The sequence below is a fragment of the Pongo pygmaeus genome, chromosome 1 (genome assembly GCF_028885625.2).
Source record: "Pongo pygmaeus isolate AG05252 chromosome 1, NHGRI_mPonPyg2-v2.0_pri, whole genome shotgun sequence".
NCBI lineage: Eukaryota > Metazoa > Chordata > Mammalia > Primates > Hominidae > Pongo > Pongo pygmaeus.
Genome location: NC_072373.2, coordinates 66,220,503 through 66,233,991, shown reverse-complemented (window position 1 = coordinate 66,233,991; position 13,489 = coordinate 66,220,503). Strand labels below are relative to the sequence as shown.

Genomic DNA, 13,489 nt, shown 5'->3' with positions numbered 1-13,489 from the left:
TGGCTTCTCTCCATATCTACCCAAAAGGTTATTTTAGTGTGTTCTTTCATTTTATTCCTGCTCCCTCTCCCAAACTCCAGACAATTGAGCGGGTTGGTTGATTTAGGCACCTAGAAAGTGGCACTGGGAGGTGTTCAACCCAGTTCTTCCCACTGAGTTACCATTCTCTCTTGTTGGAACACTCTGCTTCTATATTACTACTACTCATATTTTTTTTTGAGACAGAGTCTCACTCTGTTGCCCAGACTAGGGTGCAAAGGTGCAATCTTGACTCACTGCAAGCTCCACATCCCCAGTTCAAGTGATTCTCCTGCCTCAGCCTCCCGAGGAGCTGGGACTACAGGCGCCCGCCACCACGCCTGGCTAATTTTTTTATTTTTAGTAGACATGGGGTTTCACCATGTTGGCCAGGCTGGTCTCAAATCCTGACCCCAAGTGATCCACTCACCTTGGCCTTCCAAAGTGCTGGGGTTACCAGCATGAGCCACCACGCCCAGCCTATACTACTCATATTTTTTATTAATTGCTACACACTTGTTGTATACTCTCTCTACCCCCATTAACTTTTTTTTTAATTTTAATTTTTTGTTTTTGTTTTTTTTTTGAGACTGAGTCTCACTCTGTAACCCAGGCTGGAGTGCAGTGGCACAATCTCAGCTCACTGCAACCTCCTCCTCCTGGGTTCAAGAGATTGTCCTGCCTCAGCCTCCTGAGTAGCTGGGATTACAAGCACCTACCACCATACCCGGCTAATTTTTGTATTTGTAGTAGAGACAGAGTTTCACCATGTTGGCCAGGCTGGTCTTGAACTCCTGACCTCAAGCAATCAGCCCACATTGACCTCCCAAGGTGCTGGGATTACAGGCATAATCCACTGCACCCGGCCTATTTTTATTTTTTTTAAAACAGAGTCTCGCTATGTCACCTAGGCTGGAGTGCAGTGGTGCGATCTCAGCTCACTGCAACCTCCACTCCTGGGTTCAAGCGATTCTCTTGCCTCAGCCTCCCTAGCAGCTGGGACTACAGATGTGCGTCACCACGCCCAGCTAATTTTTACATTTTTAGTAGAGATGGGGTTTCACCATGTTGGCCAGGCTGGTCTTGAACTCCTGGCCTCAAGTGATCCACCACCTCAGCCTCCCAAAGTGCTGGGATTACAGGTGTGAGCCACCACGCCCAGCCTACCCCCATTAACTTTAAAATTTCCCACTCTCTTTGTCTGTTGGATTTTCTGTTATAATTGATAGTAGTTTTTCACTGCTTTGCATTGGTAGTGCACAGACTCAGCGTATGAGCAGGGCTTTTATGATGGGACTTTTTTGTGTCCAGGTAGAGAATTAGGCTGGCAAACCACGAGTTGGAATGGTGCTTCTTAGAGTGTAGGCAGTAGACCAGCATCACCTGGAAACTTGGTAGAAATGCAAGTTGGTGGGCCCTACCCCAGACCTGAATCAGAATCTCTGGAGGGTGGGCCCAGGAATTGATTTAACAAACTCTCCCAGGGATTCTTAGAACTCTCCACTTTTAAGAGGTGGGTCTTGCTGTGTTGCCCAGGCAACAGCCTTGAACTCCTGGCCTCAAGTGATCCTCCTACCTCAGCCTCCCTAGTGGCTAGGATTACAGGCATGCTGTTTCAATTTTTAGTCTGTTCCTTCCGAACAGAATCAAGAAAGTCACCAGAGACACAGGATAGTTCTGAATAGCTGGTTTTTAAGGCAAAATTTACCAACTTTTCTCTTTGAAAAGTACATTAATTCAAAGAACTATGGTTTGCAGAAGGTCATACGGCTTGATGCAAAGGCAAAGTGATTCCAGCCAATTTGTTACCTCTGGGAATGAGAATCCATGGTTTCCAAAGCATACTCCTCTTTAATAAGATGTTTATCGCCGGCCAGGTGCGGTGGCTTATGCCTGTAATCCCAGCACTTTGGGAGGCCGAGGCAGGTGGATCACTTGAGGCCAGGAGTTTGAGACCAGTGTGGTCAACATGGCAAAACCCCGTCTCTACTACATACACAAAAATTAGCTAGGCATGGTGGTGGGCGCCTGTAATCCCAGGCTACTCAGGAGGCTGAGGCAGGAGAATCGCTTGAACCCAGGAGGGGGAGGTTGCAGTGAGCCGAGATTGCGCCACTGCACTCCAGCCTGGGCAACAGAGGGGGACTCTGTCTCAAAAAAAAAAAAAAAAAAAAAAACTCAGCTTCTTGTTGCTTTCCTGGCTACTAGAGCAATAGACAGGGAAAGTCTGAGTGCTCAACTCTGCTTCCTCCAGCTAGATGCTAGGAAGGAGGTTGAAAACACTGGCTAAAATTTGGTTTGTAGATTATTGATATTTTCTTCTCTCTGCCATTGACCTTGTTTCTACTAACATGTAAATTTGTTTCTATAATCTTGGAGTAGCACTTACCCTTTGATAGCACCAGGATTATATCCCCTTCCTGAAACTCCAGGTCCTCTGGTTGGGTAGCCTCATAACTGAAGAGTGCCTCCACTTGGCTGCCTTTCTTAAGCTGAGGTTCTGTTGTCTGGTTATTAGCATCAGCTTTTTCACTTTCCTTGGGTTCATCTGGAAAGCCTTGGTCACCCTGAAATAATAAAGGGCCTGTTAATTTTCCCAATTTCCTGCCAAATGAACATTGAACATCACTAAAGGAAACAGCGAAATGTCAAAGTAGAACCTGGGATATAAACTCGTAAAGTTTGTGATCAGCGCCTTGTGTAGAGCTTATATGCTCTTTATGAATACCAGATGGTTGGGTAAATCAGTCCCCAACCTTTTTGGCACCAGGGACCGGTTTCATGGAAGACAGTTTTTAGATGAATGGTGGGTGGTGGGTGGCGGGGGTGGTTTCAAGATAAAATTGTTCCACCTCAGATCGTCAGGCATTAGATTCTCATAAAGAGCGTGCAACGTAGATCCCTCACATGCACAGTTCACGATAGGGTTAACACTCCTATGAGAATCTAATGCTGCTGCTGATCTGACAGGAGGCAGAGCTCAGGTCAGTATACCCGCAGCTCACCTGCTGTGCAGCACTGTGCTGGCCGGTGGCCTGGGGGTTGGGGACCCCTGGGATAAATGAAACCAAAAGGTCTGCAAAATCATATACAGTCTTAAAATATCTTACTGAAACCTTACAATAACCTTGAGACAGGTAGAATGGGCATTATTATTTCTTTACAGATGGGGACAGAGCCCTAAGTCAAAACTGGCTTTCTTAGCATCAACTCTAACAGCAACACTAGGGACCTTGTTAGAAATGCAGACTTTCAACTCCATCCCAAAACTACTAAATCAGAAACTCCCTGAAGGTGAATCCTGCAATCTGTATTTTAAGTCCTCTAGGGAATTCTGATACTTGCTAAAGTTCGAAAACCACTGCACAATGCCATACTTGTTTTATCTGTAATAACATTTCTTATACATCTTAGACTTATGGTCTTAGACTTCTTCCACATTATTGTCACTTTTGCTTCACAAATGAAGGAGAAAGATGCAGTTTCTACAGATGTGAATCATAGAATTTAACAAATCAACATTAGAAATGCTGCTAGGCTTGTATGTACTGAGTGTTATAAGTTCTAGCTTCTTAATGTTGTTTGTTGAACCTTGGTATATTGTCTTTATTGAGAAGCAATACGATGAGGTGGAAATGGCCCTAGAGAGTCCACAGACCAAGGTTTGTATCCCACCTCCACTGCTTACCAGCTCTGTGTCCCTAAGCAAGCAGTGTAACTTCTCAGAACCTCAGTTACCTCACCTGAAATTGAGGCTAGAAGAATTCAATGAGATGACATACAATAATAGTAGTTGACATTTATTGAACACTTACTCTGTGGCAGTACTCTTCTAAATATGTATAAATATTTAGACTTGGTTAATGGTAAATGTTCCTGCATAGAGTAGATGCTTAATAAATGTTAGTTCATTTTATTTTTCTTTCTTTTCTTTTTTTTCTTTTTTTTTTTTTTTTTTGTATTTTTAGTACAGATGGGGTTTCACCATGTTGGCCAGGCTGGTCTTAAACTCCTGACCTCAGGTGATCTGGCCCATCTCGGCCTCCCAAAGTGCTAGGATTTCAGGCGTAAACCATACCAGGCCTTTTTTTTTTTGAGACAGAATCTCGCTCTGTCACCCAGACTGGAGTGCAGTGGTATGATATCAGCTCACTGTAACCTCCGCTTCCTAGGTTCAAGCAATTCTCCTGCCTCAGCCTCCCAAGTAGCTGGGACTACAGGTGCACACCACCACACCCAGCTAATTTTTGTATTTTCAGTAGAGACGGGGTTTCACCATGTTGCCTCAGCCTCCCAAAGTGTTGGGATTACAGGCGTGAGCCACCGCGCCTGGTTTTCTTTCTCCTAGTGAGTGAAAACCTGCCTTGTTGCCTCCAAAAGTAATGGATAGTGATAAAGAACATTCAACAGTGACTCCTGAGCCTGGATTAAATTGCAAAAAGATTGTTGGGAGTTTTAAGAGGGTTGGCTATGTGTAGCCACCAAACAGATTGAAGCTCCTGTCAAAGGAAAAAATTTTAATTAAAAAAAAGTTTAAGTGAAGTAGTTCACATTTAGAGCAGAACTCCTTCTAGGAAGAATCTTTTTAAAAAGATGCTGAAGGGGTTAGTCCAAAGACAGACAGCTGGAAAACCTAGAGTGACCTTTAGGACTTCCAAGAGACCCCTTACACTCACACTCACTCTTATCCCCAGGATCCTGGGGCCTTTTGTCTCAGCCAGAGACACCAGGGAGTCTCATCCCCAGTGGCTGTATTTCCTGAAGGTGATTTTCTGAATGGGGAAGATACCTTAAACAGCTTTATACACTGCCCTTTTCTAGGCTCATTCTCTTTCACTCTTCTTCTCCCACTTTATTTTTTCTTTTCCAGCAAACATTTGTCTCTGATTTGAGTGAGAATCTACCAAAGAACCCCTTGCTTTAAACAGAAGCCTCTGCCCAGCTGTGAGGATGAGGTTTGCAGGAAGGACTCTGCCCCGTACCATGGCTCCGGGCCTGGATGATACAGAATAGCTTTCCCACTTGCTCATTTCTACCATCTCCAAATCCACTTGTGGGTAGAAAATGGTAGCTCTCCCAAGGATTCATGTATGAACTGTTTCATATGATACTCCCTACACCAGTGTAACTGCAAATGCCACAGCCTAAAAATGCAAAGTCAGAAAAACAGGTGAATAGGAGAGCTGAAACTTCTGAAACAGCCCTAATTAACAGCTTTGGTCAGTGGAGACTGGCCTAATTAATGCTGTATCTGGAGCTCTCTCCAGCCTCAGGACTGGATGGAAGCTGGTTCATCAGGAAGATCTGGCTAGCCTAGCTCAGCCCCTGCCCTGCTTATATACCTCATAACCATTCTTTCAAAGCAAGACCTGACTTTCTTCCCTGCTCACAGCAGCATCCTAGTGTACAAGGCCTTCCATGATATGTTGCCTTTCCAGCCTGTCTCCCACCACTCTCCCCATTGCGTCCGGTAGTAACACTGCGCCCATTTACCCGCTATGCTGACTTTTATGGTGTTCCCTTTCTGTCCGTATAATGCACCCTTTCCTCCTCCATCTCACTAATTTCTTATGTATTGTTTTATGGTGAAGCTTCAAGATGATCTCAGCAGCATTTTCTTCAGGAAGACAACTCCTACCTGTTCCACTTCCCTCCAGCGTTTCTGGGTTAGATAGTATACCATGTGCTTCCATAACACAGTACGTCCATTGGTGAACCCCCGTCAGTTTACACAACATGAGGCTTCACGTGCCCATCTATAGAGCCCTAGGTGCTCAGCAAGTGTTTGTTGAAGAATGTCACTAGCAAACAGCCCAAATGTCCACCAGCAGGTGAATAGATAAACAACATGTAGTATCCATACAATGGAATACATTTAGCAATCAAAAGGATGAGACCAGTGAAACAAAAAGACTATATATACACTGTACAATCCACTTACATGAAATTATGTAAAAGGCAAAAGTATATTTACAGAAAACAGATGGGTGGTTTTCCAGGTCTAGAGTTGGGGGAGGGAATTAATGTCAACAACAAAAAGAAATGGCAATTTTTCCTCTGGAGACCAAGAGACACAGTTGGAGTGTTACCTTGTTGCTTCTATTAATGCTTCTAGCCTCTAACTTTTCACCTGACTCCTATTGTTCTTACTTGAAAGTCAGACTTCAGGCTAATAAGACCTCAGGCTAATAAGATAACCTGCCCTGGAACCACCAGTACAGCAGAGTAGTTAGGAATAGAGGCAGTCTCTGGAGTCAAAATGTCTGCTTGAGTCTGGCTCCACTACTAACGAGCTATTTAATCTTAGTCAAGTTGCTTGACCTCTCTTTGCCTTGTTTCCTAAATTATAAAATGAGAAAATAATATCTACCTTACAGAGTTATGAAGATTGCAAGAACTAACACACAGAATGCACTTTGCGACTGGGTGTGGTGGCTCACGCCTGTAATCCCAGCATTTTGGGAGGCTGAGGCAAGTGGAGTTGCTGACGAGGTCAGGAGTTCGAGACCAGCCTGGCCAACATAGTGAAACCCTGTCTCTACTAAAAATACAAAAATTAGCCAGGAGTGATAGCGGACGCCTGTAATCCCAGCTACTCGGGAAGCTGAGGCAGAGAATTGCTTGAACCTGGGAGGCGGAGGTTGCAGTGAGCCGAGATCACACCACTGCACTCCAGCCTGGGTGACAGAGCAAGACTCTGTCTCAAAAAAAAAAAAAAAAAAGAATGCACCTTGCACAGTATCTGACACATGGGAAGTTCTCAGTAGATACTTGCTGTTAATAGGGTGTTACCCAAATCATCTTTTGGTGAAATAAATGCTATTTTCTATCATCCTCATGTGAAAGTATTCTTCCTCATGTTAACTTGAGAAGGTTGGCCAAGTGCAGTGGCTCACACCTATAGTCCCTACATCTTGGGAGGCTAAGGTGGGAGGATTGCTTGAGCCCAGGAGTTTGAGACCAGCCTGGGAAGTATAGTAAGACTATATATACTGTAAACAAAAAATTTTTTAAAGTAGCCATGTGTGGTGGTGCACATCTGTAGTTCCAGCTACTCAGGAGGCTGAGGTGGGAGGATTGCTTGAGCCCAGGAGGCGGAGGTTGCAGTGAACTGTGATTGTGCCACTGCACTCCAGCCTGGGTGACAGAGCAAGATGAAAGAGAGAGACAGACAGACAGAGCACATGCCAAAGAGAGAGAAAAAGAAAAAAAGAAAAGGAAGGAGAGAAGAAAAGGAAAGAAAGAGAAAGAGAGAAAGAAAGAAAGAGAAAAAGAGAAAGAAAGAAAAAGAGGAAAAAATGAAGGAAGGAAGGAGGAGAGAGAAAGAAGAAAGGAAAAGAAAAAGAAAGGAGGGAGGGAGGGAAGGGAGAGAAGGAAGGAAGGAAGAAAAAGAAAAGAAAATTTAAGAAGATGAAGAATGGGTTGGGTGCAGTAGCTCATGTCTGTAATCCCAAGCACTTTGGGAGGCCGAGGCAGGTGGATCACAAGGTCAGGAGTTCAAAACCAACCTGGCCAAGATGGTGAAACCCCGTCTCTACTAAAAACGCAAAAATTAGCTGGGCACAGTGGCAGGTGCCTGTAATCCCAGCTACTCGGGAGGCTGAGGCAGGAGAATTGCTTGAACCTGGGCGGCAGAGGTTTCAGTGAGCCAAGATCACACCCAGCCTGGGCGACAGAGTGAGACTCCATCTCAAAAAAAAAGGTGAAGAACGGCTATGAGCTGAGCCTTAAGCTATGATATGACTTCATTCCAACCTTGCTTGACAGTAATGGATGGGATGTTTGACACAGTCAGGCAGGGAGCCGATGGAGGGGCAGGAGGCTTTCTGTGAGCTCCTGCCCTGCTGGGCCTGCTGTTCTCTTGTGGGAAACTCTCTCCCTGCTGCAAATGGGGTGAGGATGCAGGTAAAAGGGAGGCAGAGCTGTGACTTATTACACACCATATCCCCAATACCACGCATAGTGCCTAGTACACAGAAGGTGCTTGATAAATGTCAAATTGTTGAGGAAGTGGCTCAGTGGAAATATAACTTTAGATGCCCCTCACTGCACTCACCACTGTGTTCTCACACCACAGAGTCAGGCAGTAGTTTTTCACCTGGCCCCAGGCATCCTTCATGCTGTCTTCTGAAAGGGGCACCAGCTCATTGCTGTCCCGAGGCCGATAGCTGGGTGGGGATAATGAGTAAGAATCCAGTCAAAGAACATCATCACAAAAACCATCCTCCTCTTCCCTCCTCCAGGCCAGAACAACGTTCCCACTGTACACCTCACAGCTGCCTGCATGGAACTCACCTCAGCTTAGTGTGTTCCAGCCGGAGCTCCAGTTTCTTAGACACCATGTCCCGGACCTGGCTGTAGGAGAGCCCGGGCTGAGTCTCCATGACTACCGTATACTTGTAGTGCACCTTGAGTGTGTAGGGCATGGGAACACTGAGCTTCACTTCCTGAGTGGGGAGGAAGCAAAGGGAACTCCTGAGTGTCTGAGGCTTTCTCTCAACATCCTGGATCACCGCAGTTTTGTGATTTGGCACAGGGGGTACCCCATGCAGCAGGGGAGAGGCCAATAAGTAACTGGTTTCACAGTAGCCTAAAAGGCCTTCAGAGGTCCTTTAGCCCAACCCTTGCTTGGACACGAATTCCTACTGAGCAAGATCTGGCCCACTAGCTTGGGTAGTAGGAAGTGTGTGCATGATAGTGGAGGAGGCTATTAAGAGGGTCCCTAGCTCATGGACTCTGTAAGGTAGCAACTGGTTCAACCCTTCCATTGGGGCTCGTCCTATAATCCAGACAGACATGTCTGTGGTTGATAGCCCAAGCTATCCCATCTTCTACCACTTGAAACAGTATGAGGGAAAAATGTTACCTTAGGCTCTTCTTTTTGTTTCTGGCCTGAATGGAAAAAGTAGGGAGTAAAACAAAAGAAGATGGTGAATGAACATCCTTGGCCAGCCCCTGCCACACACAGATGAAACCTCTTCAAATAGGGCCCCCAACCTCTTACCCTTTAATTTGTGGGGCAGTTATTAACCTTAGTAAACTGTGGAGAAAATCTCGCCCTGGGGAAGCATGAAGGTCATGAACACATGAACAAATTCAGTCTCTGCTTCTAGGGAGCCTATAGGTAATTATCAAAGGACCAGCATATCCTCACCAACCCACAAGGTTAGCGGGATCCCAAAGGTCAATTAAACCCACAGGATCCAAAGCAATGAAAATCAGAGTGCAAGATGAGCCAGAGGCCACAGGAAGACGTACCAGAACCACGGATCCTCACCTTATTCTTTATTTTTGTGTCTGTTTCCTAAAGTTTATTAATTTAATTGATCTAATATATTAATCTAATTAACCAATCTAATATTAATCTAATTTATGTAAGAGTAGCATGCATAAAGATATTTACTATAGGGGGTACATGATCAGAGAAGGCCACTGATCTCAAACTAGCTGATCATTAGAATCACATGGAAAATTTTTTTCTAAAATACAAATTCCCAAGCCCCATTCCTGTCCTAAAAAATCAGAGCCAGTAGCCTAGGACTCTGTATTCACAAAATCATCCTAGGTTTATGTGTGATCCTTGATGAGCCTCTAGACAAAAGATAACAACAAAAAACCTGTCAAGGACATTGAGCAGGAGCAATGGGAGAAATTTGAATATGGAATATACATTATATAATAGTATCATATGAATGTTTAGTGTCCTAGATACCATGATTCTATTGTGATTATGCAGGAGACTGTGTTTTTGCAGCTGTGTAGGGTGAAGTGTCACGAGTCTGTAACTTATTTTCAACTGGCTCGGGGGAGAAAAATAGAATGGAGCAGGGCGAGTTCATGGTGCAAAATGTTAACAATTGATGAGTTTAAGTGAAAGATATTCTGATGTTTATTGTAGTCTACTGTCAGTTTTTCTGTAGGTTGGAGATTTTTCAAAATAAAAATAGGGGAAAGGACATCCCGAGTGATTCTGATGATCAGGCGCTTGTGGCAATCATTGATCTAGAATCTGGCCAACCACTCACTCTGCATCTCTACCAAGCGCTTATCCAGAATCTGCTTCAAGTGCTCTTCCCAAGACAGCCCTCTCCACACTAGGAAACAGCCTTTCGGAGAGAACATTTCCATTTCACATCTGCCCACTGGTTCTTTGTTCATCCTCAGGGCTCCACACACCAATTTCTTTTCCAGATACAGTGCCTCAGACATTGGAAAACAGCCACTCCATGCCCCTCAGAGGTAAGCTTGTATAGTTACTTCAACTTTTCTTCCTGAGACATGGTTTCCGTACCTAACGATCAAGGGGTTTGGTGGCTACATGAGTCATTCAGGAACCAGCTGCATTCACCCAAGCCCCGTAAGTGTTCTGCAGAAGGCAGGGAGAGAGGGCACTGATTTCATGTTTGGGGTGGGTGGGTGGTGCAGGAAAGGAGGGTTCTGGGGCTGTGTGGTCATTAGCTGAGTGACATGTTGGGAGAAGAAGAAACCAGAATTTCCTGGAAGGCAGGGAGAGGAACTCAGGAAGCAGCCTGGCATGCTCCTGCACCCAGACCTAGGCTGTGTTCCAGGACCACTCACCTGGTGACAACTGGGGTCTTCCAGGGGCTTTGGAACTAGGAGGAGCCGGGATGTCGGACTCCGGAAAGCTTTCTTCCTGAAGGCAACAGGGAGCAATGGTCAGAACCTTCATTCAAAGTTCCCAGGCAGGGGTGGATGTGGGGAAATGCCCCTACAGAGACCCCACAAAAAGGAGCCAGATGCAGATAATGTCCTAAAAGTTGGAATGGTAGTGACATTTGGGGAAGACGAAGGAAATGTTGGCCAAAAGAGGAGGCAGGGTTGGCCTGATGAAAATGAAAATCACAGTAGAAAGAAGACTCCTAACCCGCTAAAGGGCCCTTGCCGCTTTAGCATCTCTTTCAGCCATATTGGAAATCCACTGGCTGTGGGGCAGGACTGAGCTCTTGTCTCCACTGCAGAGGGCATTGAGAAAGGAAAAATTCCACTTCTCATTTACAAGGCATCTGAAGCTTTTCAAAGCATCTGGATATGGTGACTGACCAGGGATGGCTGAGCTCATATACAACTGGTTGCCCAGTCTAGAGACAGACAGGCTCCACTGCCATTGAGTCACTTACAGGGATGCTCAGATCTGACAAAGACAGCTCTCTAGGCCTGGCAGAAGGACATACTTTTGAAGTGTGAGGGAGGGAGTAGCAGCAGTTTAGAAGCAGTGGCTGGCGAGGCCCACTCTGATTCAAAGCTCTAAGGCAGATCTTATTTTATTATTTTTATTTGTATAGAGGTGGCATCTCTCTATTTTGCCCAGGCTGGTCTTGAACTCCTGAGTTCAAGTGATCCTCTCACCTCAGCCTCCCAAAGTGCTAGGATTACAGGCATGAGCAACTGCACCTGGCCTCATTTTCCTTCTAATGGCACTGTACCAGCCAACACATTGACTATTCTTCCACATGAAGCAGACACACCTGGGAAGACCTAACCCCCTCATATACTGTAGGCTTTGCTTCCCAAGTCACTTCTGACCAGGAAGAGTTACAGAGGTGGATGGGCCCAATGGGACCTACAGATGCCTCCAACTTAGCACATCTGGGCTTTTTTCCCCTCATTCCCAGGTTCAGCTCTGGGTAGCTGGTGCCATCTCAAGGCGGGCTCAAGACTAGTGAATCTTTCTTCAGGGGTCCCGACAGCACCTCTTTTACACTGCTCTTCTCCCCCCAGGGAAAGATCTCTAAAGGGTGAGAGGAAATGGGTCAGGCCTTGGCATCACATTACCTGGGGCTGCTGCTGAGGGTGGATCCGCAGCTCAACTGGTTCAAGGTAGTTGCAGGGAACAAGCCCCTTCTGCAGTGCAGCACCACAGAATCAGAAAGGAAAAAATAAAGATGTGCTCATCAGTACCCATACCACAGAACAGCCCAGAGTCCTGGGGAAGGGATGACGAACAGACAAAAGAAGTTGGCTGGTCTGCAAAGAAGGCAGCAGATACTGCTCCACAGAGACTGTATCTGCTGCCAGGATGCCATGCCCATCACACCGCCCCCTGATCCTCTGCATACCTGCCCGTTGAACATGACCGTGGCCCAGTTATCATTGCCCTTCTTCAAGACAAAGACAATGTTCCCTGGCATGACCTGGAGCTCTTCTTGTGTCTCAGGCACAAACCCAAATAGCACACGGTGAGCCTCTCCTTCCAGTGCCCTGCAGAGGATAGACACAAGATCCAGCCCCCATCCCTTCACACAATACCATGGCGCAAACATAGTGAACTTGGAGCCAGGGACTTGGCTCCAGCCTGGCTCTAACTCCACATCTAACTGCAACTGCTGAGGCGATGCTGAGCCTGTCTGGGCTCCCAAGAGGTCTCGGTAAGAAACTGGTATACACCTGTTCATAACCATATATGCAGAGGGGCAAGAATAAAAGGAAAAACCCCACAACACTAAATAGTGAGGACCTACAATCCTTGCCCTCCCTTCCCCTCTGAGGAGGAAAGTCCCTGGCTGGGTCATCTTGGCCAGCTCCCAAGGCTGGGCTGGGGTGGATCAGGTGACTATGGTCAGGGGAACAGCACAAAGCGGAAGTCAGGTGAGAGCCAGCTGGGCCAGAAAGATTGGTGGGAGAGGAGGAGGAGAAACCACCTAGAACCAGTGTTGGGCCAGGGTAGGGAGACCGTGAGCAGGGTAGGCGACAGGGAGTGTGAGGGATGCACATAGAGGGCTCTGAGGCTGCCCAGCTGCTGTGGTGCAGTGTCGGTTCCCTTAAGTCTGACTTCACGCTTTTAGGCTTTGAGGCTCTGATTGGTGTCACTTTGGAACGTGTGACTGAGAGGCTGGTGTTCAGGTTTCAGGCTTCCCTCCCTTTACTCCCCACTCTGTTACTTTCCCCTCAGCCCATCCTTGTTTCCAGACATCGTGTCTACTCCTGCAGGGAATACAGGCCCTTCCAGCTGACAGGGAGCTTAGGAATGAGCTCATCCAGCCCCCTCATTTTTGTAGTTGCTTTGGTACTTTTGTCACTTTTTTTTTTTTGAGACGGAATCTTGGTCTGTTGCCCAGGCTGGAGTGCAGGGACATGACCTTGGTTCACTGCAACCTCCACCTCCTGGGTGCAAGTGAGTATCCTGCCTCAGCCTCCCAAGTAGCTGGGATTACAGGCATGTGTCAGTCACCACGCTCAGCTAATTTTTGTATTTTCAGTAGACATGGGGTTTTGCCACGTTGGCCCAGCTGGTCTCGAACTCCTGATCTCAAGTGATCTGCCCGCCTCAGTCTCCCAAAGTGCTGTGATTACAGGCATGAGCCACCATGCCTGGCCAATCACTTTTTAAAACCTCCTTTTTGGGTGGGAGGACCAGGCTTGCTTCATCGCTTTGAGAGAATTCTTAAGAAAGCTGTAGGTTATGTCACCCTTTGTTTTTCATCTTACAGAAGAAGGACTTCCTTTTCTTGAG

General features: G+C 46.3%; 1 protein-coding gene across 3 annotated transcripts in view; it reads right to left on the bottom strand.

Moving 5' to 3' along the window:
• Window positions 1-13,489, bottom strand: part of NCF2 (neutrophil cytosolic factor 2) — a 39,555-nt gene that overhangs the window by 2,112 nt on the left and 23,954 nt on the right. For all 3 annotated transcript variants that reach the window (XM_063648225.1, XM_054443384.2, XM_054443392.1), the window contains exons 9-15: window positions 12,096-12,237; window positions 11,812-11,880; window positions 10,597-10,672; window positions 8,885-8,910; window positions 8,314-8,465; window positions 8,075-8,186; window positions 2,408-2,585 (exon numbers count right to left, since the gene is read on the bottom strand). In XM_063648225.1, the coding sequence (XP_063504295.1) occupies window positions 2,408-2,585; window positions 8,075-8,186; window positions 8,314-8,465; window positions 8,885-8,910; window positions 10,597-10,672; window positions 11,812-11,880; window positions 12,096-12,237 (755 nt within the window). The remainder of the gene's footprint in view (window positions 1-2,407; window positions 2,586-8,074; window positions 8,187-8,313; window positions 8,466-8,884; window positions 8,911-10,596; window positions 10,673-11,811; window positions 11,881-12,095; window positions 12,238-13,489) is intronic.